The sequence below is a fragment of the Arachis stenosperma genome, chromosome 10 (genome assembly GCF_014773155.1).
Source record: "Arachis stenosperma cultivar V10309 chromosome 10, arast.V10309.gnm1.PFL2, whole genome shotgun sequence".
Lineage (NCBI taxonomy): Eukaryota > Viridiplantae > Streptophyta > Magnoliopsida > Fabales > Fabaceae > Arachis > Arachis stenosperma.
This window is the reverse complement of record NC_080386.1, coordinates 112962874-112987898: the sequence shown is the minus strand read 5'-3', so window position 1 is coordinate 112987898 and position 25025 is coordinate 112962874. Positions and strand designations below refer to the sequence as shown.

The 25025-nt window shown below is 35.6% G+C and overlaps 1 protein-coding gene and 1 long non-coding RNA gene across 2 annotated transcripts; both read left to right on the top strand.

Annotated features, from left to right (window-relative positions):
- The first annotated feature begins 2094 nt into the window (after window positions 1-2094).
- Window positions 2095-2787, top strand: LOC130957491 (uncharacterized). The gene is made up of 2 exons (XM_057884346.1): window positions 2095-2302; window positions 2393-2787. Exons 1-2 carry the CDS (start codon window positions 2095-2097, stop codon window positions 2785-2787), a joined length of 603 nt encoding a protein of 200 aa, XP_057740329.1.
- Window positions 2788-16674: 13887 nt separating this feature from the next.
- LOC130954601 (uncharacterized) lies at window positions 16675-24676 on the top strand. The gene is made up of 2 exons (XR_009076361.1): window positions 16675-23813; window positions 24405-24676. It is a non-coding gene; the product is annotated as an uncharacterized LOC130954601 (long non-coding RNA).
- Window positions 24677-25025: the final 349 nt, after the last annotated feature.

Sequence of the window (25025 nt, the reverse complement as noted above, 5' to 3'; positions counted from 1 at the left end):
TTTGGTCTCTGGATCAGATTTTTGCTCAGGTCCCTCAATTTCAGCCAGAAAATACCTGAAATCACAGAAAAACACACAAACTCATAGTAAAGTCCAGAAAAGTGAATTTTAACTAAAAACTAATAAAAATATACTAAAAACTAACTAGATCATATCAAAAACATACTAAAAACAATGCCAAAAAGTATACAAATCATCCGCTCATCAGTTGTAAATTTGGGTTTTGAGAATGAGGAATGAATATGGCAATTAATTTAAATGACAATTAAAATGAATAAATACTGTAAAACAAACCTTTTGGCAAGGTATGAGAAATTGGAAGTCCAGACTTAGTTATTCTTGTCAATAATAATGAAAGTTGAATCTTAATTCCACTTAGTTGACCTTTGCTAAAGCAAAGGAAAGTCAATGGACTAATTAGTTTGACCTTCAAATCCTATTTATTTCCTAAGAAAAGGTTGGGATTATTGAAGTTCAGTTCAATTAGCAAAGATAACAGTTATCAATTATGTTGAGCTAAGATAACTCCTGAGTTACTGATTTCTTAACCAAGACCAAAAAGGGAAAAGTAAATTAATTCTACTGGAATGAAAATGTCTTCAGATTGGGAATAATCAATGGCATAAATAAAAGAAGGCAATATTAAACTGAAATACCTCAAATAACATTAAATAAGAAAATCATCATGAATGTGGCATAAGCCAAATAGGCAACATAACTAATATAAGCATTAAAGTATCTGAAAATAAGAAATAAATATAAAGTAAAAGAACATTGAACCTGGGATCGAGAGTCACTCCTAAAACTAAGAGAAGTCCTAAATCCTAATCCTAAAGAGAGAGGAGAGAACCTCTCTCCAACTAAACCTAAATCATGGAAAGTAACTAAAAATTCGATTCTCTTTGAATGGATGCATTCCCCCACTTCATAACCTCTGGTCTATGCCTTCTGGACTTGGATTTGGGCCAAAAAGGGCTTCAGAATCTGCCTTGAGCGTTTTCTGCAATTTCTGGTGCGTGGCCTCTGTCACGCGTCCGCGTGGGTCACGCGGTCGCGTCACTTGGAGTTTTTCCTTGTCGTGCGATCGCGTCAGTCATGCGGCCGCGTCATAGGTGTCCTTCTTTAGGTGCGCGGTCGCGTCAGTCATGCGGCCGCGTCGCTGCTTCTTTGCTCTTGGCACGCGGTCGCGTCGTCCATGCGATCGCGTGGATGCCAGTTTCTCCAAAACTCCGTTTTACGCTTTCCTCCCATTTTTGTATATTTCCTTTTCCGTCCTTTAAGTCATTCTTGCCTTAGAAGATCTGAAACTACTCAACACACTAATCATGGCATCGAATGGAAATAAAGGTAATTAAAATAATTAATTTTAAAGCATAGAAAACATGTTTTTCACATACATCACATAATAAGGAAGGAAAAGTAAAACCATGCAATTAATATGAATAAGTGGGTGAAGGATTGAATAAATCACTCAAACTAAGCACAAAATATTTCACAAAATATGGGTTTATCAGTCGTACCTTTCCTACTAATTTTTCTAAGCATAAAAAAGACAAGCTTAAAAGCGAGTCCAAGTATTACATATGGGATGACCTATATTTGTAGAGATGTGGTGTTGACCAAATAATTAGAAGGTGTGTTCCACAATCCGAAATCCAGTCAATTTTAGAGGCCTGCCACTTTTCTGAGAGTGGTGGACACTTTGGTCCTCAAAGAACTACTAGAAAAATTTTAGACTGCTGATTTTGGTGGCCCACACTATTTAAGGATGCTAATATTTTCTGTGACTCTTGCCACCAATGTCAAAGGTTTGAAAATATATCCAAGAGGGATGAGATACCCCAACAACTTATGTTGTTTTGTGAAATTTTTTATGTTAGTGGTATTGACTTCATGGGTCCATTTCCAAACTCTAATGGTTTCTTATACATTTTATTAACTATTGACTATGTTTCTAAATGGGTGGAAGCAATTCCTACCTGTACTGATGATGCTAATGTTGTTGTTTCTTTTGTTCGAAATAATATTATTTGTTGCTTTGGATCACCACGTGCAATCATAAGTGATCAAGGCTCTCATTTTTGTAACAGAAGAATGACAGGTTTACTGAAGAAACATGGAATCATTCACAAGGTGGCGACGGCTTACCATCCCCAAACCAATGGACAAGCCGAGGTGTCTAATAGAGAGATTAAGTGCATACTGGAGAAGATTGTGAAGCCTCATAGAAGGGACAGGAGTACTAGACTTGGAGATGCGCTTTGGGCTTATCGGACAGCTTACAAGACACCCATCAGAATGAGTCTGTTCTGCCTAGTCTACGGAAAGGCTTGACACCTTTCGGTAGAGGTGGAACACAAGGCTTACTAGGCTGTAAAGGAATGCAACTCAGGATTGGGAGGAGCCAGAATTGAAAGGAGGTTGCAACTAGAGGAATTGGAGTGCCTTCAACTAGAAGCGTATGAGAACTCAAGGCTTTACAAGGAAAAGGTGAAGGCGGTGCATGACAATAACATCAAGAGAAGAGAGTTTAGAGCTAGGGATCAAGTCCTTCTCTACAACTCAAGGTTAAGGCTAATGTCAGGCAAGCTGAGGTCAAGGTGGGATGGCCCTTACGTGGTGGAAAAGGTGGAACCGTACGGAGTTGTCTACCTGAGTCACCCCTCAAGCCCCACCTTCTTCAAAGCCAATAGACAACATCTGAAATTGTATCATGGTGTAAAGATGAAGAACAACAAGGAGCTGGAGATCTTCCTCTTGAAGGATCCAGCAAAGGAAGAGGACTGAGCTTATGGACCGTCCAACTTAAGGACGTTAAAGAAAAGTGATAGGTGGGAGGCAACCCACTATGGTATGGTATTCTTTTTTATTAGTTTTATTATATTTATATTTATATCAGTGTTAATTTCTAGTTCTGCATGTTTACCCTTACTTTGCTTTATTTAAAAAAAATGCCTCCCACGCGTAAGTGTCAATGACGCACACACGTCATATGGAGGTTCGATCTTTATTAAAAATGAACAGAGTTATGCTGGAAACGTGCGGGAGGGGTGCCTGGCGCACAAGCAACCCCACGCGTATGCGTCACCTACAATTTTGTCAATCCACACGTAAGCGTCAGCGACGCGTACGCTGATATGAAAATCAGCGTAAAATGGTGATTCGAACAGAGAGTTGGGCGAGTATCATGCTGGAATCGTGCGTCTGGCACGACCAGTGGTCACACATAACACATACATGTGACCGACGCTTACGCGTCACCTGAATTTTTGTCCACCCACGCGTACGCATGAGCGACGCGTGCGCGTCATAAGTGACGCATCACTTAACTCAGCGCGCCACCCAGTTCCCTTTTCTCACACCCCTCTCTTCTTTCTCTAATCCTAATTCTTCATTCTTTCTACTTCTTCCTTCTTTCCTCTTCCGTTCTCTCACCATCATCAGCGGACTACCACCGGAGACCACCTACTCCGGTAGCTACAATTTTCTTTCCTTTTCTTCTTCCCTTCTTACTCCTCTTCTCTTATTCTTACTTCCATTTATCTCCTTATTTTCATCTTCTTTTTAAGGTTTCTTTTCTTCCTCTCTTCTACTTTTTCATTCTTCTTTTCTTTATTGCATTTGACTATTTTATTTATTTTTAATTTTATATTAGCTTTGTTATTTATAATTTCTTTTTTATTCTTTTATCTTGCATTTTTATGTTGGTGTTGAAATTTTATTTAGGTGATTATTTTACTATTTCTTAGCTAGTGGATATTATGAGGTGTGTTTTGACAATTGACATTTTGTTATGGGTCTTATATACACTTGGATTGATTACTTTACTTCCTATTTTTAATATGCCCACCAAGTGTTTGTGAAAAAAAAGCTCTCATGGTATTTTAATTTTTTTTATTTTATTCTTACACCTTAATGCATCTTTTTTACAACCCTTGTAATCCATGTGTATTGAGTATATTATTCATTAATTGTCCTCATAAAAGTGCTCATTATTTTGTTGCATGTGATAATTATTGTGGCTATTGACGATACCCTAGACTCCACTTCACATGACAGCATGGAAAGTCATGATGAGCCGGACAGTGGAAGCGATGATCCCAACCCCACTTTGCTCATCACTGATGGCACGGAGGACCGTGCCAAGCTTTAAGTGTGGGGAGGTCGGTGACTTCCAAAGGTAAGATCTCTCTCTCTCTCTCAACACCAATATTTTATTTTTCTTTTGATAGATAGGATAACTTGCATGATTAGTAGTTGCTTGCATTTAGGTACTACTTGGTTGAGTGATAAATTCTTTTTCAAGACCCTATTTTAGAGCATTTTACTAATTTGAATCAAAATTTTTGTTAAACTTATTTGAAGATTTTAAATTTGGAACATGGTTTTAGAGCTCGAACACACAAAACCAGTGAGATTTTGAGCCTACTTGATTGGTTGAATTTTATCAACCAATGTTTTATTTTGGTGTGTGTTGTTTTCTCTAAAATTGTGATCTATATCTTGCTTTATTCTATATTTCCATGGTTTGATGTATGCATACACTTACGTGATTGAGGCCTTGTTTCACTATAGCTCACATATCCATATGGCCTTACCCTATCATTATCCTTTGCAACCCCCATGATTGAGACTATTTTACCCCATTTATTCTTTATATTAGTACATCATTAACTCTAAATATAAAACAATAAATGTCCCTAATTTGAATCCTTGATTAGTTTAGACTAGTGAGGTGCACATGAATTAAGTGTGAGAAAATTGAATTGGGAAATACATGTTTAGGAAATTGGGTATTTTATATTCTTATATGAAAATGTGAAAACTGATTGAGCACTTGTTCATGCATCTAGCACATCAATCATATGCATTAACTCACTGAAAAAAATAATAATAATATATATAATAATATAGAAAAAAAATATATGTGAGAAAAAGAAAAGAAAAAGAGCAAATAAATAAAAATGGGACAAAATGACCCAAGGTTAATAAGTGAACTAATGCATATGACTTGTACTTCAAAGATATCAAGGTGCATGAATTTGTGGGAAAATAGTTAATGGATGGCTAGGTTTTGCATTGTAATGACTTGGAATGTCTTAGGTTAGGTGAGAAGATTAGGTTAATCAAGGATTTGAATTTTAGTCCACTTAACCAAATACATTCCTACCTTGATCCTAACCCCATTACAACCTTTGAAAAAACCTCTTGATATGTATATTTGTGCATTAGATTGTGTTGATTGGTAGAAGAAAAGCAAGTCTTAGAAAGCATGATTAGTAGAGAACCGAGAGACTCGACCCTCAAACACTAGAGTGATTAGATTGTATGCACTTCCAGTGAGGGTTCGATGCTCGATTCTGTGTTCCCAGCTTTCATGAGCTCTCTTCTTGCAAGTTTACATGTACTTTATTTTGTGATTTAAATTAGTGAAATCTAGTTTATGCTTGTCTTGAAGAATTTGTTTACTTTTAACCAAGTAGGTAGAAGCATTTTAGCATGTAGTTACATTCACATAGATAGGTTGCATTGCATGAGTCTCACCTTTTTCCCCTTCATTTTTTTGGTTCTCCTTGAGCTTAGCATGAGAACATGCTAATGTTTAAGTGTGTGGAGATTTGATAAACCACCATTTTATGATATATTTTGGCTGAATTGAGTGCATTTTGTCAACTATTCTCACACTTATTTATTGAAATTGCATGTTTTTCATTTCCTTCCTAATTTTGTGTTATGATTAAAAACTTGCTTTCTATGCCTTAAAATTGTTAATTTTTAATTCTCCTTTATTTTCATTCGATGTCGTGATGTATTTGTTAAGTGTTTTCAGGTTTACAGGGCATGAATGGCTCCAAGGGTGAAGATGAAGCATGTTAAAGTGGAAGGAACACAAGAAACTAACGAGCTGAGAAGCGAGGAGCCATACGTGCGCGTGAATTGGCGCATCTTCCAGCGACGCGTACGCGTGACAAGCGCAAAAGTCCAGCGACGCGTACGTGTGGCCAACGTGTACGCGTGACAGAGCGTCACGTACTGCACTTATCAGAACTCGCTGGAGGTGATTTCTGGGCTGATTTGGACCCAATTTCAAGCCCAAAAACGCAGACTAGAGGCAGGGGTGTAGCTGAGACTGAAGATACTTTCATTTTTCACTTTAGTTTTTAGTTTTAATTTCAAAATTCTAGAGAGAGAACACATAGGTTACTCTAGGGTTTTTGATTTTCAGAGTTTTGGCTTTGGATTGGATATTGAGAGAGCTGCTACTACCTTCTATTGAAGTCATAATCTCTATAGTTTGCTTTTCTAATAACTCAATTACTCTTTTCTATTTAGTTGCCTTGTGTTCATATTTGGATATTGTTATTTTTGAATTCTATTAATGAAATGAGTTATTTTTACATTTGATTATATTGCTTGTTTAATCCCTTGTAATTAATTGTCACTGCCAATTTTAATCTTATTAATTTATTATAATTACCGTGTCTTTTATTTACTCCTTTTACATGTTTGTGAAAATGGTATCCATGTTAATGGAGTAGAGCTCCCAACTTGGCTTAGGAGTTGATTAATTAAAAACCCTTGAGTTGTGATACTCAAGTGTAATCTGTAATTAGGAATTGCTGGCTAACTCGATTTTCACCAACTCTAGTCCTCCCCCCTAAGGTGACTAGGACTTGTGAGTTAGAGTTAGTGACATTCACTTAACTTTTCTACAACTGCAAGAGGATAACTGAGTGGAAGCAAAAAACCTTTACTATTACACTTGGGAAAGATAACAAGGATAAAAATTCTAATTATCTCTCCTAACCAAGATCTTTTATTTCAAATACATAACGTCTCTTGCTATTGTTCATTGCTTTAATTTCTCGCCATTTATTTTTCCGTTCTCCACTTCAAAAATTACTTAGAAAAATCCTAACCAATAAATTGCACCTTGTGTCAACTCTTTGGGAAACGACCTGGGAATTCTACTCCTGGTTATTTAATTTTAATTGTGACACAAATTAAATTGATAGTGAGAATTTCGTCGATTAAGATTGTGCTTGCAACGTCATTTTAGAAAATATTTTTTAGAAATTCTTAACCTTCATTTTTCCACCCATCAGTCGTCGCCACTTCTCTACTCCTCGCCCTGGGTTGTCGCCGCTTCTCCCCTCCTTGCTGGCGTCGTTTCTGCTTCTCCCCTCCTTGCTGGCGTCGTTTCTGCTTCTATGCTCCGAACCATGTCTCACCGTTGTTGCTTCTCCGTCGTTGCTTCTCTTCTTCGTGTGGAGTCTTGTAATTAAAGCGACCACCTTTCGTTGTGTCTCAAGTCTCTAGTCTCTGCTTCAACCCTCTCAGGTCTCAGGTCTCAAGTATCTTTTTCTCTGCTTCAAGCCTTCAACCCTCTCAGGTCTCAAGTCTCAGTCTCTAACTCTCCCTGATTATATCTCCCGGACTCTATCCCTCTGAAATTTGAAATTTATTATGAACATGCATATGATGTATTATTGATGATTCTGCTAAATTTTGGGATATTAATGTTTTTAATTTTTATTTGAATTCTGTCCGTTCATTTTGAATTAATTCTACTGAGATTGAGTTATAAGTTCAATTGTTTAATTTATTAATTCGATTGAGATTAATTTTTAAATCCAATATGTTGGATTTGTTTTGGTGAATTATTGTTTTGCTGTTATTGATTCAAAATAAAAATATTGTCACAACTCTACATTAAATTTACTATATGGCTTCATATGATTTGGTTGAATTATGCTTGTGATTCTTAAGTTGGATACATGTTTTTGATGTTTTGGAAAGTGACTTGATTGACTTACAAAAATTCACATATGGGAGAGTTAATTTATTAATAAATTTTATTATATATTTAACTAAATTGGTTTAACCATGGTTCAACTCCGGTTGCACTATTGAACTATTGAACCAGTTACTTAACCGGTTCAATGGTCGGTCTGATTTTCGCAACCTTATTGAGAATTATTGACAAGAATGAAAGCCTCCAGACAATCCGTTTTGCAAATCACATCTCTTTGCCCAATGTCCCAAGCTAAAAAAAATCCTCTTCTAATAGCAAACAAGTCTCCTTGAAGAATATTGCAACTCTCTATTGTTCCAAACAACCTCGTTCCCAATTTTCGTTCTAGTCTCTGTTAACACAAGCAAAACCAATCCGATCCCCAGAACCAGAGTAACTAGCATCACAATTGATCTTTAAAGTACCCATCGAAGGAGGAATCCAAGAGCAACTAATCATAAAAGGAATAGAAACTCTGTAAGACCCAGAAATTTTGAAAAATCTTATTATGAGCAAATTTCAATTTATTTATTCATTAAAGATTTTATCTTTAGAAATTATTTTATTAAAAATAATTAAATCAATTTTTGATAATTAAATTAGAAATTTTACTTAATTGTATAATTATTGAATAGTTTTCTATATTTAAATTATAAATCTTAATAGTTTTAAAAGAATAAGAATTTTATATAATTTAGTTTAAATAATTGAGATTTTAGAATTTAATACTTTAATTTTATAAACAAAGAAAATAAATTATATTATCTCTAATTTTAAATTAGAATACTTGAATTAAAAGCCAATTAGCAAATTGATAATTGAGTAATATTTTTAAATAATTTTAAGGGATTAAATTATATTTTAAATTTATACATTATACTCTAATTTTATTAAAACTACCCTAATCTATTAACCCTAAATCCCCAAATTGGAACCACTAAACCTAACCCCTCACCGTCACTCACACTTACCGCCACTCCACACAAACACATGCACACCACCTCACCTTCGCTCACTCACTCACACGGCAGAATGAAAGAAAGAAAAAAAGGGAGAAAGAAGAGGGAAAAAGAGAAACAAGGATGAAAGAAATAGAGAAGAGAGGGAGAGGAATAGAGAAGAGAGAGCGCGCAGATGGGTGAGGGAGACTGCGCAGCTCGCCGCCACTGTGCTACTCAGGGCCGCCGCCTCACCACAGCTGCCGCTCCTGCGCCGTCGCCATTCGTTCCGTCACCGAGGAGACCGCGTGAGAGAGAGTGAGACGTGAAGTAGAGGAGACCGCGGGTCACAGTCGTCGAAGTCTCTGTCGACACTTTATAGAGCCGTAGCCGTCGTCATCATCGTGGGCTGCTGTTGTGCATGTCATCGTCGCCACCTTTAGGTCCGTTACTGTCGTGCAGAGCAGTGGAGAGAGAGGATTCGCGAGTGAGAGAGAGAACTTGGAAGGGAAGCCGCTACCGGAGGAGAAACCAACTGTGCTGTCGTGCTTAGCCATCGAAAAATGTCGTTGTCATCGCCAACGACCACTGCCGGTAAGGGTTTTGTGTTTGGTTTTTGTTCTTTTGAATTCTTGGGTTATTATTGTCACTACGTGGTTGTTACAGTCGCAGTCACCGAAGTTTTTGGTCGTCGCTCGAGATAGTTGTTGGATCTGCTGCCGGATCGATTCAGATTTGCGATTGCTTCATTCTGTCTTTACAATAAGTATCTCTTTCTCGAAACCCTCACTGTTAGTATTCTGTTATAAGCTTTAAGTTTTTCGCGACGTTAATGTTTTAGGATTAAGTTCTTGGGGCCGCATGTTGTGATTTAAAGCTATTTATGATGTTGCAAAAGTAAATGGAGCTATGGATTGAAGCTGCCATCGATTTCAGGCTGAGAGAAAAGGTTCATGTGATGCGTTTGGTTTATGGGTTTCGATTATTTGAGGTAGAGGCGCTTTTCTTAAACTTATTTTACTTTCAAGAGTTGTTACAATTTGTTAAAGGTGACTCCGACTTATATTTTGCCGGTTTGTTGGAGGTGACTCTAACTTATAGTTTTCGGCTTGTTTGGATTGATTCTGACTTATAGGTGTTGGCTTGTTTAGATTGATTCCGACTTATAACTGTCAGTTTGTAGGAAGTGACTCCGACTTATAGTTACCGATTTGTTGGAGGTGACTCCAACTTATAGTTGCCGGTTTGTTGGAAATAATTCCGACTTATTGGTGTCGGCTTGTTTGTTTTGGTATGTTTGAGTGTTTTTTTCCGTATTGAATAATCAGTTGATTCTTTCCAAAATAAATTATGAAAAAAGAATTTGAAGTTTTAACTTTTGATGTGTTAGAATAAAATAGGAATGTTGCAGATATCTCAGAATCACAATTGTTTATATTAGAGGTATAGATTGGTTAAATAGGCATTCGATTTAGTGCTTTGTTTGATGTGTGATAGTAGATAGACTGACTTAAAGTCGGTATGAATTTTGCTTTGTTGTGAAGGAGAGCGAAATAATAATAATAATAATAATAATAATAATAATAATAATAATAATAATAATAATAATAATTAGATGAAAAAAATAAAGTGATGTGCTATGAATGTGAAACCTTCATAGTTAAAGGTGCCGGGGTATGCCTCATCAATGACCTTGACTATTCTGAATGGTCCTCCCTATTGTTATGATGTTTGTTTCATAGGTCATTTTCTCGTTTAAGAGTTAGTTTTTCCACTCTTTGAACTTGTCGGAGTTCTTCTATCTCTATTTGACCTTTGCCTTCTCTCGAAACTTGGCTATTGTCACTGTTATTGTCTCCTGAAATTTTCTAGGATGAAGTCCACTCTTCAGCGCATGTAAGTGGACATATGGGTTGAGATTTAGTATCTTTATGGCCACTTTAGTGAATCTCGTCATATAGTTTTTGAGACTCTTATGTTGTCCTTGCCATATAGAGCTGAGATAGTCTGAGTCGTGCACATAAATCTTAGAAGCTACTAAGTTATTGACAAATAGGTTGACCAGCTCATCGAAACTTTGATATAGAACCTACAGGTAAACCTGAAAACCAGATCAAGGTAGCACTGTCTAAAAAAATGGAAAATGTACAATAAAGTATTGGATTGGATGCATCATTCATGAACATCATCGAATAGAATTTTGTGACATGGATATTGGGATTGCCGATTCCCTCATGACCTTTTAGTGTTGTTGGCTGAGTGAAATTTTTCAGCATATGAAAACTCATAATCTCTTCCCAAAAGGATTTGTTTTCTTTATTGATGACTTTAGAGTGACTACTACCGCGGTCTTTACTTTCGAGGTGTGATCATCACCGTTGTCACCATTTTCAACAATTTTTTTGGTTCTCCTCCTCACTTCGGCCATTCTACTTTTGATTCAATAGTTCAGTCATTCTCTAGACCTCGGCCCGCAATGATTCTTTTATAGCCAGTAGCTCAGTCTGAGTAGGAGGAGGAGAAATGTTATGCTCTTTCGCCATTTGTTAAAGACCTGCAAAAAAGAGGTAAAGACAAGTAGAAGAGGTAGTGGTGGGGTTAGATAAAAGTCGGCCCCACGTTGGGTGCCAAATGTTTCTGCATGGTAAGTCTTGGGAGAGGTATAGCTCGTCTGGTCCAAGGTTGAGCTTGCTCCTACCTGGGCTGGATGAGGTATACATCGACTTCCAAAGAACGGTGATAGTGGACACCTGCAAAGCACTCCAACGCTCAAGTCAGAAAGAGTGTGAGTTGAGTATAATGCAATTCAGAGTGAATAGCATACATTTTCTCTCTATGGTTTCTTCTTTATATAAAGTTGTTACACGGTTACTTCATGGACCTAGTATTTCGGTAACTATTTTTAAATCTTTTCAAATAATTTCATTATAGCTAAGATTTTTTACAACTAAATAGGCACGTTTTATTTGTTTACTCCGAAGTTCCGATTTGTTAGTGTATTTAAGTCAAGTTATAGCTAACGGATCAATAGTTAATATTCATTAATAAATACTATAAATACACATGTTATATATTTGTATGTACATAGTAGTTAGAATATATGTATAGCATGATGAGTATGTAGTGTTTATTGATGAATATTTACTATAAAATAAATCTTAATTTGCTTAATGTGTTATAAGAAAGGTTATAATTTTTTCCATCAACATCAATCAATTGAATAAAGTGGGATAAAAAATTACATATTATTTATACGTTAGTTTAAAATTTCATATTTTTAAATTTAAATATATTTTCTAATATTTAGATTTTAACATTTAAAATTATTTTCTTAATTTATATATGCATTTAGATTTGCATATAAAATGTAAATATTTTATGTTTGAAAGTTATTTTTTCATAATCTGCTACAACCTATCAAGGATATTTGCTTCTGCTACATACACAAGTGGTTACCAAAGATCTTCTTTCGTATTATTTTTAAATACTATTTAAAAAAAAATTTTTATCCTCACTTCAAATAGCCACACTTCATGAACCTTTAAAATTAACACTAATAAAATATATAATACTCTCCCTCATGCTCTAACTCATTTTTATAAAAAAAAAATTCTATATTTTCACTAACTCGCTCTAATAAATCACCAAAATTAAAAAAAAAATTGCAACACTCACACTCTACCAAATAGAAAAATATTATGAAAAAAAAGAAACGATGTCTTTCTTATACGAAAAGAGAAGGAAATGACGTGCCTGTTACATGTAAAATGTCGTGTCCATCCAGCATCTCGCTATATAAGAAAAGAAGGAAATGGCATGCCTGCTACATGTACAATGTCGTGTTCGCCCAACATTTTGCCATCTATGACAAGCAATGTAGCATATTTGACCACATGATGGTTCATGAACATCTGGTAGTGGACGAGATTATAGTGTCAATTTTACATTGATGGCGAGAAGCATAGCTCACCATACACGAAATAATTTCACCTTTATCCTATTCATATTGTCACATGTACAAAACTAACAATAAACTAATATGATAAATAATTTTTGAAAAAGAACGCTAATTAAAATCTTATTAATTGATATAGTCTAATAATTTAAATAAGTTTAAATTTTAAAAGAATTAGATTATAAAGTTCCAACAATGATACCTGATCTGGTGGTTATAATCCAGTCTAATTATATTTATAAATCGGAATTCAAATTTAATAACAAACGTGACTTATTTTTAGTTAGAGAGAATCTTGCTGATAACAATTCACTTAGAAATAAATTAAGGTGGTTACCAAAAGATCAGACAAATATCTTAACCTATATACAGAGATTTACACTCTATAAATACCAAATTCTAATTATGTAAAAGGGACGCTACTCACTCTGAGTAACATTGTACTCATCTTCTATTCTTACCAACTTGAGCATCAAAGTACCTTTGCAGGTGTCCGCTGCTGCCGTTTCTCTTGAAGCGACGTATACCTCTTCCACTTCAGGCGAAGGAGAACTCAATCCCTGAACAGGATGAGCTACACCTCAAGTCCATCTTACCACAACAAGAATATTTGGCGCCCATAGTAGGACTGACTTTACTTAACCTCACTATCATCTTTTCTGTCCAATTATCTACCCTCTTTTGTAGGTTTTAATCAATGACAGAAAAGCAAAATAATCCACCTCCTCAACTCCCTACTATAGCTGAACTATTAGTGATCAAGGAATCATTGAAAGTAGAAATTCGAAGGTTAACCGAACTTGTGAACCAAAACAAACAAGGTGATGAGGAGGATTATAAAAGTTCTGGTACCGGTGACAGCGGTGATGACCACACCTCAGAAATAACGACCGTGGTAATAGTCACTCTAAACCCATCAACAAAGAAAACAAATTCTGCCAAATTCTATGAAAAAAGTGAAATTACCTCGGAAAACAATTGAAAGATGAGTAACTGCAACAGATCAAATCGATAAGGTATTATACCACGGTAGCACAATGCGTACGCATAACCTAACTGCGTATATAATTCTTTTACTTTAATTTTCAATACGACATGACCTCTTAAAAGGTATACACTACTCTATATACTTGAACCGCTTCACTTTTATGTATATTACCATTTCATATACTAACCTTGGACACGCTATATTTTGTCATAAATTGTCAGTCTATGTTTCATTTTTGATAGACCTTCTTTAAGAATCTGGTAATACTGTTTCTACTATACATTTCTACGCCGATTTTTGTATACGGATAATATAGTCATGTTGACCAGAAGAAAGTCAGAAAATGCTATAAACAAACTCACAAAAGATAACTCCAGCAATAGTACTGCCATGCAGACGATAACTTGAACAACCTGAACCTTCTAACAGAGCTCAATTCTAAAATCAATGTATAAGATTGGCCTAAAGGTGCATTTTAGCTAAGCCCATAAGTCAAAACACGGTGATGTTTTCTTTTTTTATTAATAAAATATCTTTACTCTTCAATTTTTATTTTCTTTTATTGATCTCACTTGTTACTATCCCTAATTGATCTATAAGTCATCCAATACGATCAAATCAAAACCGAACTATATTCCAATTTTCAAATGCGCAAGATACCAAATCATGTTCTATTATCCCTAATAACCGACCATAGAGATCGGATACTCAATATCAAGTACAACTCACACAACTGATACTTTGATACAATCATTTAACTTCAAAATCAATCAATCAATTCGAGAATAAATTTTGCTATCAATCAATATGAGAATAAACTCAGCTATCAATCAATCCGAAAATAAAAATCGGCTTTATGAATCCGAGAACAAACTTAGTTATCAATTAGTTTGCGAACAATTATATATGCTCTACTAATCTTTCTACATTTTATTATCTCTATGAGACCATCACTAATAATCTTTTATTCTGTTATTGCTATATCAATTCTTGAAAGCTAATTGAACTCTTATCTAAGAGGAACTACGATAAACCAATATTAACGTTGGCATACAAAAATAAATTGACAGTTATAAGTCGGTATCAATCCAACAAACCGGCAACTATAAGTCAGAAGCAATCCAAACAATTAACAATTATAAGTTTGAATCACTCTAAACAAACCGACACCTATAAGTCAGAATCATTTCAAACAAATCGGCAGTTATAAGCCAGAATCAATCCAAACAAACCGACACCTATAAGTGAAAATCAGTCCATACAAAACAACATTTATAAGTCGGAACCGGTCAAAGTAAATCGGCACATCTAATTCGGAGTCAATCCAACAAACAATCAACTATGAGTTCATCTGAAAGTATACTAGTGCAAGAAACACCAAATCTCATTTTCAAGATTATCAGGTTAATATAGGAGCTAATCCTTATCTCATTATTTAACCATTATTCCTAACCATTCTCAAATTTCTTTTACTTTACTATTCACCTCAAGCTATTTTCAAACATGATTATCTATCATTTTTCAACTTACAACAAATTGAGTTTGGGGGTTACTACTATTACTATCACCATTTCGATTTTTACTAGTATTTTTTTATTATTAATTATATTTTTTTCATATTTTTTATTATTGAATAAAATTTTAATATAAATAATGTTTAAATTTTATTTAATACAAGATCAAAGTTATAATCTATAAATGTACAATAAACAATGTTACAGATATAAATTAAAGTTTTAGATGTTTTAAAAAAATTTATAGGTACATTTTTTAATAAAAATTGAGACATTAATTTATGTATATTACATTTTTTAATTAATCTAATTATTTTATGAATTTTTTTATTTTATATTTTTATTTAGTATTTACATAAATGAAAAAAATATGAGTTTAAATATATCCAAAAATATTTTTTATTAAATAAATTTTAGATATAAATAAAAATAATATTTTTTATGAATCGCACAGATATATATATTTATTTGACTTTAAAATATATATTTTTATTATCAAATACAACTTTAGAATAAGTAGGGATGACAAAACTCCTCAAGACACGGAGATCCCTGCGGGGACTACCTCGAATGAGGATTCGACTATGGGAAATTTTTTTTGTGGGAATGGGGACGGGGGACAAAATTCACCCGAGGCAGGCGTGGCGACCCGAGCGGGATCCCCACCCCATCCCCGTTAATCCCCAAACACACACAGAGAAACCCAAAATTCCTAATTCTCATTTGCATAACTCTTCTTCAATTCAGAAATTCCTAATGCTGTCCATATTCCATCTAACCTCTCTGCAGCCACCTTCTCGCCGCTCTCCCTTCTCATCGCATTGTCACACCTCACCGTGCCATGATCCTCACTGCGTCGTGTTCTCTATTTGTGGCGTTCCTTTCCGTAACTTTGTCGTCGTGTCCATTCTCCTCTCTGTTGCCGCGTCTCCCACCTTGTTCACTTCTCTATCCTCTGGCTCGCCGTTGCATTCCCCCACTGCGTCATTTCGAAAGAAGTCATCATCTTGTCGTTTAGATTTTTTGTATAAAATTTTGTTATTTTTGTATAAAATGGATACTTACATCTTTATTCATATGGAAATTAATAATTAGTTAGAACTATCAGATAGATGGGGAATGAGATCCCCGCAGAAAATGAAGTCTATAAGAAATAAAGATGAAGAGCAATATTCTCCCACAACGAAAAATGGAATGGGGACAGAGAATAAATCTGGAGGCGAAAATGGAGAGCAGGAAGATATCTTCTGCCCGGCCCTATTAACATCCCCAAGAGCAGTGACCTAAAACGTAATCCAAAATCAATCTAAAAATAATATTGAATAAAAATTACAAACTTAAACAGGATAAAGAAAAAAAAAGATAACAAAAAAACAGGATAAAATATCTTGAGTCCAGACCGAGTTTCGGATTGGGTCGAATCTTCAACACTCTTACCTGACAGGCTAACACCAAACTCTTCAACGTCTTTCCACCGCCTCAATAGGAAAACCGCGTGAAATCAACGCGACTACGTTTTTAATCGCATCAGAACCGTCCATTCTCTCACCCACCGACTTAATCATAGGCGCCCATCCTCACCCATCCCTTCGTATATAAACACCTGCGTTTTCTTAATTCTCTTAATACTGCATTGTAGGTATTTTGAACGCGCTGGTGCAATGGTTTCGGTCGAGTCTATCTTTTAGCTAATCCTACTCTTCCTCTTCCTCACATTTGTGAATATTTGCTTTAATAGTCTTGTGTTGTTCTCTATGGTTCCCGATTTCAAGATTTAATCCATGATCTAGAACATTCAATATGTTTTTGCTGTGAATTACTATCTGATTCCTTTTATAGGACTGTATTCGAATTTGTGGATTGTGGATTTGCCTCGGGGAGAAGAACTACGTGATGAACGTATGAACGGGTGTTATTGGGTGTTATTCTAGTTTGCTAGGTTGGAATTATGATTTTCTCTACTTAGGTGTGTCAAATTCTTCTGGATGATCTGTTAGCTGAATTGAAGATCTTTTTCGATCTGGAAGTTTGGTTGAGCTCATGATCTGTTCTGTTATCGTACTGTGGTGTTGAACATGACCTCTTTTTTTCACGGAACTGTTTTCCTGATTGTTCAGGCGAGATCTCGATTGTGAATGCTTGCTTTTTGTCGGTGATTGAAGGATGAATTCTGCTTCTTCCTAGATCCAAAGAAACTGAGAACTCTCTTTATCCTAGCTTGTTCTGAAACTTCTCCTATTCTTCAACTATTGTTCTTATGTGTAGAGATTTAGCTACGGTTTTGCTTGTCGAACATGGCTTTTCTTTTACGGGACTGTTTTCCTGATTATTCAGGCGATCTAGATTGTGAACGGTTGCTTTCTGTTGGTGATTGGAGGATGAATTCTGCTTTTGCCTAGATCCGAAGAAACCGAGAACATATCCTTGCTTTTTTTCCCCCTAAAACTTCTATTCTTCGACTGTTCTTATCATTATTATTGTAGGGGGATTTAGCTTCGGTTTTGCTTGGTTTGCAGTGTATTTGGGAGGTTGGAGATTTGTAGATTGGAGATATTGGAAAGAATTTTCGGCAATTTTCGATGACTAGATATCTAATTTCGTAAAACAGAACAAATCCTCTACTTTTACCCTTTTTTAGATTCAATTATAAATAAATTATAAATCATGCATTTGAATTAAAATGTGAATCTATATTCTATGCAGCGTTGTCCATCTTGAAGCGTGGTTGTTTTGAGTGCGACACATACAGAGGATAGAGATCAAGAACAGTTTTTCTAAACTTTCTTTCCCTGCATTTTTTTCCCAACATACTGAGCTAGCATTATGAATTAAATGTGGATGTGTTTCCTATGCAGTTTTGTCTGATCCTGGTCGATATGTTTCTTGCACTTGCCTGGTTCATTTGTTTTAAGTTTTGCTCTTTTTTTTTTAAATTTAAATAATTAGCTTTGGTTCTCTTTGTTGTTTCCTTTATAATTCTGTCTTTCTTGGAAATCGGTTTATGTTTCTCTTTTTTGCCTTAGGAGCCAATTGAAGGATATGGGATTGCACTTAGGCGATGTGTCCAAGATTCTGAAATTGATAATTCCCTTCTAACATATGCATCAATTTTTTTTAGGATTAAATAATAGTTTGATTACGGAGTTATCTTGTTTATGGCCTGCAATGCTTTAAATTGATTGCAGAAATCTGGAATAATGGATAGAAGATATATGGCAGGAAGGCTCAAAATAATACAGGCTCATAATCTGATTAACTTTCCTTTTTTAACTATCTTGCGTTAATGGTCATGCAAAATTAAATTTGAACTTGTTCTCTTGCAGTGTATCGTTTTGGTCAAGTAACATTGTACCTGGAGTTTGGACGCACTGGATCTCTTGTCTCTTGGTTTTTTATTTTTTTGCTAGTTCATATGCATAAGTATGCAGATATCAATTGAATTTCGTTTGTTCATTTGCAGTGTTGTCTTCCAATCATACTTTTGGCAACAGGCTTTCATGTATAATGGTGACTTCTAACTGGCCTTAGTGTTCTCTGTGTCTAGCGTCTTGTTCCTGTGCATTTCATTTCTTTGATGTTCTTCATATTGCTTGGGGGAGGATTGTTCTTTGATTTGTTTTTCCTGTGAATTTTTATAGAACTATTATTGGATTTGTGGATTTTGGATTTACTTAGCTGCTGATCAAGATGCTTCTTTCTGGATTCGATAATCTTGGGAATGGTTACAGTTTCACACAGTTTCACAGGGAAAAGAACCAGGCGATGAACATATGGACAGGGTGCTATTCTTGTTTGCTGGATTGGAATTGTGATTTTCTCTCTTCAGGTGTAGCGAATTATGTGGATGATGTGTGTGTTGGCTTCATTTAAGATCTTTCTTGACCTGGAAGTTTGGTTGAGCTTTTCTAATTTGATGATCTGGTTCAGGGATAGTTGTGTTGTTTGAACATGGCTTTTCTTTCATGCAGCTGTTCTGTTGATTGTTAAGGTGACATTATCTGGATTATGAATGCTCGCTTTTTTGTGTTGGGGTTTGGAGGATGAATTCTACTTTTGCCCAGATCTGAAGAAACTGAGAACTCTCTGAATCCTTGTTTTTTCTGAAAATTCTCCTATTCTGTACTGTTCTTATTCCCGGAGAGATTTAGATTTGCTTGTTTTTGCTTGGTTTGCAGTGTATTTGGGAGATTGGGAAATGGGAATTGTAGATTGGAGATACTGGAAAGAATATTTTGCAAGACCCGAGGACCATATATCTAATTCCATAAAAGCAATCTGATTCTCTATACATTTTATTTCCTTGATCATTTAACTAAATATTAAAGCATGCATTGTGAATTAAAATGTAGTTATATTCTATGCAGCATTGTAGCCTGGTTGTTGAGCACGAAGCATACCGTGAATGGAATCTAGTTTCCTAAAAACAGATTTTCGAACTCTTCTTTCCTTTTTGTTCATTCCAACCTACTGTGCTTGCAGCATTTGAATTAAATGTCGTTGGTTTCCCGTGCAGTGTTGTCCAATCATGGGTGTTGAGTGCATCCTGGTGAAATGCTTTTGCACTTGCCTGGTTCATTTGTTTAATTTCGTTTTTTTTAATTTTAAATTCGCTACTGTGTTGTTTCCTTTGTTATTCTCTCGTGCTTGGAAATCAGTTTTTGTTTCTCTTTTCCTTAGGAACCAATTGAAGGGTATGGGATTGCACCGAGATCGTTCAAGATTCCGAGATTGATATGTCCTTGTTATTCTTTTTTCTTTCTATCCCCTAAATATTATAAAAATAACTTGATTATATAGTTGTTTCACGTTGTTTATGACCTCCAATGCTTTTCATTGGTTGCAGTGATTTAGAATTTTGGAAAAGGAAGATATGATTTGGAAAAAAAGCTCTGGAAAAATAATACAGGCCCATGATCTAGATTAAACATGTCTTCTCTACTGAATTTTTCTGCCATATTTTTTTTTAGCATTAATGGTTTGTGCAAAGTTCAATTTGAACCTGTTTCCTTGCAGTGTTACGATCGTTAACATTGTCCGTGTAACCGAGTTATATGTGGAGTTGGTGACTTGTACCTGGAGTTTGAATGCCCTGGATCTTTTCTATTGTCTCTTCTATTTTCTTTCCATATATTTAGTATGAACATGTCAATTCCTGTTCCTTTGCAGCGTTGTCTACAATTGGTACTTTTGACTACCATACTCATTTATATGGTGACTTCTACCTCGGTATATTGTTAGTTTTGAGAATGATGATAGGCCCAACCAGTTGTTCCCTCATCCTATTTGTTGACACACTTTCAAGATAGGAGAGTAAGCGTTCAATGAGCACTTATTGGTCGTTGTTGACCATATATGCTGACAGTATCATATATACTCAATTTTGCGTTTTATTTCTTTTTATTTTTGGCCGAGCACATAAAAGTTAATGGATTTGATCACGCGAATTGTATAGTTGTTTATGCTTCCAGCTATCTCTCAGCAGAATCACGCAGTGCATTGGTTGTTGGGGGTGATCAGTTGTCAGTCTCACTAATAAGGATAAGAGGATTTGATTTTAGTTCAACTTTTTTTGGTGGTGTTTTCTCTTTGGATGAAGTATTGGAATTTGAATCGTGAACATGCTTTTGTGCAGTTAAACGACCAGAGTGTATTGGAGATTTACTTTGGGGGTTCAGGAGCAAGATTTTGTCTACACACAGTTTTCCCAACCAAACTTTGCCATTTGTTCTCACCTTGTGTTTTTGTTTGATCTGGTCTTCCATCAGTTTGACAAGCTGTTTCTTTCATTTATTTTTGTTTCTTTCATTTATTTTCAGCTCTCTGCATACGCGTTTGCCATAATTGGTCACACTACCCTTAATTGGAGAATTTTGCTCAACGCCGTGAGGGGTCTGAATAATGTTAAACTGTTATGGATTGTTGTGATGGCCTTAAACTGTTCTTGCATGTGAAGTATTGAAGGATTTTCTGTTATTAGGTTTTGTCTTGATTTTACTTCAGTACTAAGGGGAACTGTAACCATGATGTCTTTGATTTCACTTTCTATTAGGGAAATTGCAATTATGATTTTGTTTTTTGTGCATAACTAGAAACTTCTTTTCTGTTCATCTCTTTCACTCTTCCATGTTGAGTACCATGTGTTTGGCAGCATCTGGAAATTGTAAGTCGACTTTGAAATATTGAAGGACCTCTTCTTGGATGGTTTAACTAGGATTTTGTACCTAAATGAGTGACTTCTGAATGGTGGTTTTCAAATTTTCGTCCTATAGTTTTTAAAGCTTCCCCTTGTCTGGATTTTCAACTTAATCTCGTCTTTTGTTCTATGTTTGGCTCTCTTATATATTCCGCAGGAACAGGGATTTGTATTTGGACTTGGGTATTGAAGGACCTAAGCATAACTGGTGACTGGTTTTTCTGGATCTTCACCTTAATCTCTTTTGTTTTTCTACGGTTCAGTGTCTTATGTTTGGCAGGAGCATGGATTTGCAATTGGACTTTCTATGGGTTTTAAATCTTCAACCTAAACATCACTTTGGAGTACTGAAGGATTTAAGTATAATTGGGACTGTTTTTAAAGCTGCTGCATTTTTGTTTGGATTTTCAAAAATTTTCTCTTTCGTTTGGCCGGATAAGGGATTTGTAATTGGACTCTGGGTGTTAAGGACGCAAGTATAACTGATGACTTTTAATTGGTTATTATTATTTTTTTTTTTTTGTGGATTTTCACCATGATTTTTTCCATTCTTCTACGGTTCAGTGTCTTATGTGTGGCAGGAGCTGGGGTTCAATTTGGAGTATCGAAGGATTTAAAGTATAACCGGGACTGGTTATTATTACGTTTGTCTTTCATGTTCAGCAGGTTTAGGGATTCATAATTGAATCGGAAGTATCCTCTTCCGATCTTCTACATTTGGCTAATATATTCATCAGGTTTAGGTGTTGAAGGATCTAAGTGTAACTGGTGACTTCTAACTGGTTATTAAAACTTTTTTTTGGGTTTTTATCTCTCTCTCTTTTGTTCTTCTATGGTACTGTTGTGTTTGGCAGGGATTTGCAATTGGAATTTAAATGTTCAACTCAATGTCACTTTGGAGTATTGAAGGATTTGAGTATAACTGGGTCGGGTTTTTAAAGCTTTTGTTTGGATCTAATATTAAAAGCTTTTTCTTTCTTTGGATTTTCAACTTGACTTTTTCTCTTTCTCTCTTCTAACATTTGGCACTCATATTCAGCAGTATCTGGGATCTGCAATTGGATTTTGGTCTTGAAGACCTAAGTATAACTGGTGATTTTTAACTGGTTATTATAATTTTTCTGTATTTTCACCTTAATCTTGTCCATTTTTCTAGTTATATTTGGCAGGAGCTGGGATTTGCATTTGGATTTTAAATGTTCAATTTAACATCTCTTTCGACTTCCTATGGGTTTTAAATAATTCAGCTTACCATCTCACTTCAACTTAACCTCTCTTTCGACTTTCTATGGGTTTTAAATATTCAGCGCACCACCTCAATTCCTTCTATGGTTTTAAATAATCAGCTTAGCATCACTTTGGAGTAGTGAAAGATTTACAGCACAACTGGTGACTTCTACCCCCAACACCATACAGAACAAAAAAAAGAATACACTAGAACCACTCACGTCTATTCTACTCTTCTACATCTGTGAACCGCCCTTTTCTGCTTATTGATTGCATGTCGGTTTTTGTCTGGATTACTTCTACATTTATTTTGAATGCAGGATCTTAAGGTGGTCAGATACACCCGGTTAGACATGGTCATTTGTTTTGTGTTATGATTATATGCTTCTTGGTTTTAAGATCTCTATTCAGTTCTTTGTGATTTGTCAAGTTAGTAGAATTCTTTGTGAAAATGCCTCTAAAATTTTATAATGTAGGTTAGCACGGTAAGTAACTGAAGTTTGAAATGGAAATGATGCTCTTATTCATCTATATTAATTTTCCTCCTCGGGGGACTTGATTGCCTCTTAACTTTGCATGGAATTTTGTTGTAGCCTCGGGTGAATTTTGGTGAGGGAATGTTCTTGTTGCTAGGGATTTGGATATTACCGTGGTAGCAAAGGGTTCAGGAGTTTTTTGTTATTTAATAATTCATTATGAATTACAAAGTTTTTTTTTTAATCGAGGTTTACTATCATTTTGCGAACTTGTTTCTGTGTGGTTCGCGAATCCCATTTTTGGCTGATTACTATCTTGGGGGAACGAAGATCACAATGGCATTCAGGAGTTGGTAGCTGTTTCTGAAATATGAACTTTTCTGATATGCCTTTTGTATTTTTCTCTTGTTTGGAGAATTGTGGACCAACTTCTGTGCAGTTCGAGTGAGCACTCTTGTATGCAGAGAAAAGGGTGTTCAGGGTATGGTTGGGGTGATTGGTGGTTCTACAGCAGTTATGGTGGTTTTTTTTTTCCTGGGCGCAGGATAATTGGTTTTAATTCTTTGATTCTTGTCTCTGTCTCGCATCTTTATTGTTATTTGATATCTGTAGTCTGGTGAAGATACTTTCCATGTGCAAATGTAGTGGTTGCTGTAGTATGCCATGGTTCAAGTGCACCCCTCATCTTCTCTAGCAGAAGAAGTAAAAGCAGAACGATGTTTTTAAGGTCTGCATTTTCTGCTCACCTGTGTTCCGCTTCCGTCTTCCGTATTTCTCGTGGATTTGTTTATGGCCCTTCTAAGTTAGCCCTTCTGTGTTTATTCTTAACTTCTGACACACTACAGAATGGTTGGTGCTATTTGGTGGTTGTTACAAGTCGATTTCTATGCTTTTTGAGTTTTGAAGGAGCATTCTTATGCAGTTATCTCTTGCAGTTTTGCAGTAAATTTTATGTATATCTTCTATTCCAGTGATTTTTTGGGATTTGGATTTCAATTTGGGTCTGGATGGGTGGTAGTGGCGCCATGCAGTTTGTTATGTGATCTTTAGGCCTTTTTTATATGTTCCTGATGGTTTCTTTTGCGGGGTGTGCAATCCTTGACATTGTTTGATTTTGAATGGGTATGATTTTGAATGGGTATTAGGAAGGTATTTCGGAGGTTCTGATCATCGCTAAAATAAATGTTGCAATGTACGAGTGTTGGTTCCAGCAGTATACGACTGGTAGAAGGGTGTGGTGTTTATGTTTATGCATTGTTGCTCAATTATTGTTATCCTTGTTTTGGGAGGATATCAATGGACTTTGGTTTTAATTCAGTGCTTTCTGGGATGCTTGAAGACCTTTTGAAGGTGGATTTTGCAATAACTGATGCGACATCATTGAAGATTATTGATGGTTCAGTTCTGTTGCTTAGCTGCTTTGGTGTATGTGTTCGCATAGCTCCAATATTTTGTCGTCCTCGTGTATATGCATGCTGATCTATTCAAATGGTATTTATTCTTGCACGCTGAACTTGAAATCTGCTGTTTTGACCCGAGTTGCTATTTGGATTATGTTCTTACCTAATAAAATTCGTCCGAGTTGCTCTACATTGCTTCTGATTCCAATGTTTTCAAGTAGAGTGGATATATGTTGTGTTCGTGTGTATAGGATATGTTTCAGGTATTTTATCGCATTATGGAGGAAGATTTGCTTACAGCCAAGAAAAATGGTTTAGCCGTTTTCTCTTTACCGTTTTCCCCTTTCTGTTTTCACTCTGTATTGCGAAGATTGTACTCTGGATTCTTATAGTGGAATGCTATTATTATTGTTCCCGTGGATGTAGGTCATTTGACCGAACCACGTAAACTCCCTGGCCTTCTTACCTTACTAGTGGACTAATTATTTTATGCGTTTCGGTGGCTGAGAGCATCAAGTCAAATAGGAATAAAATTGAAC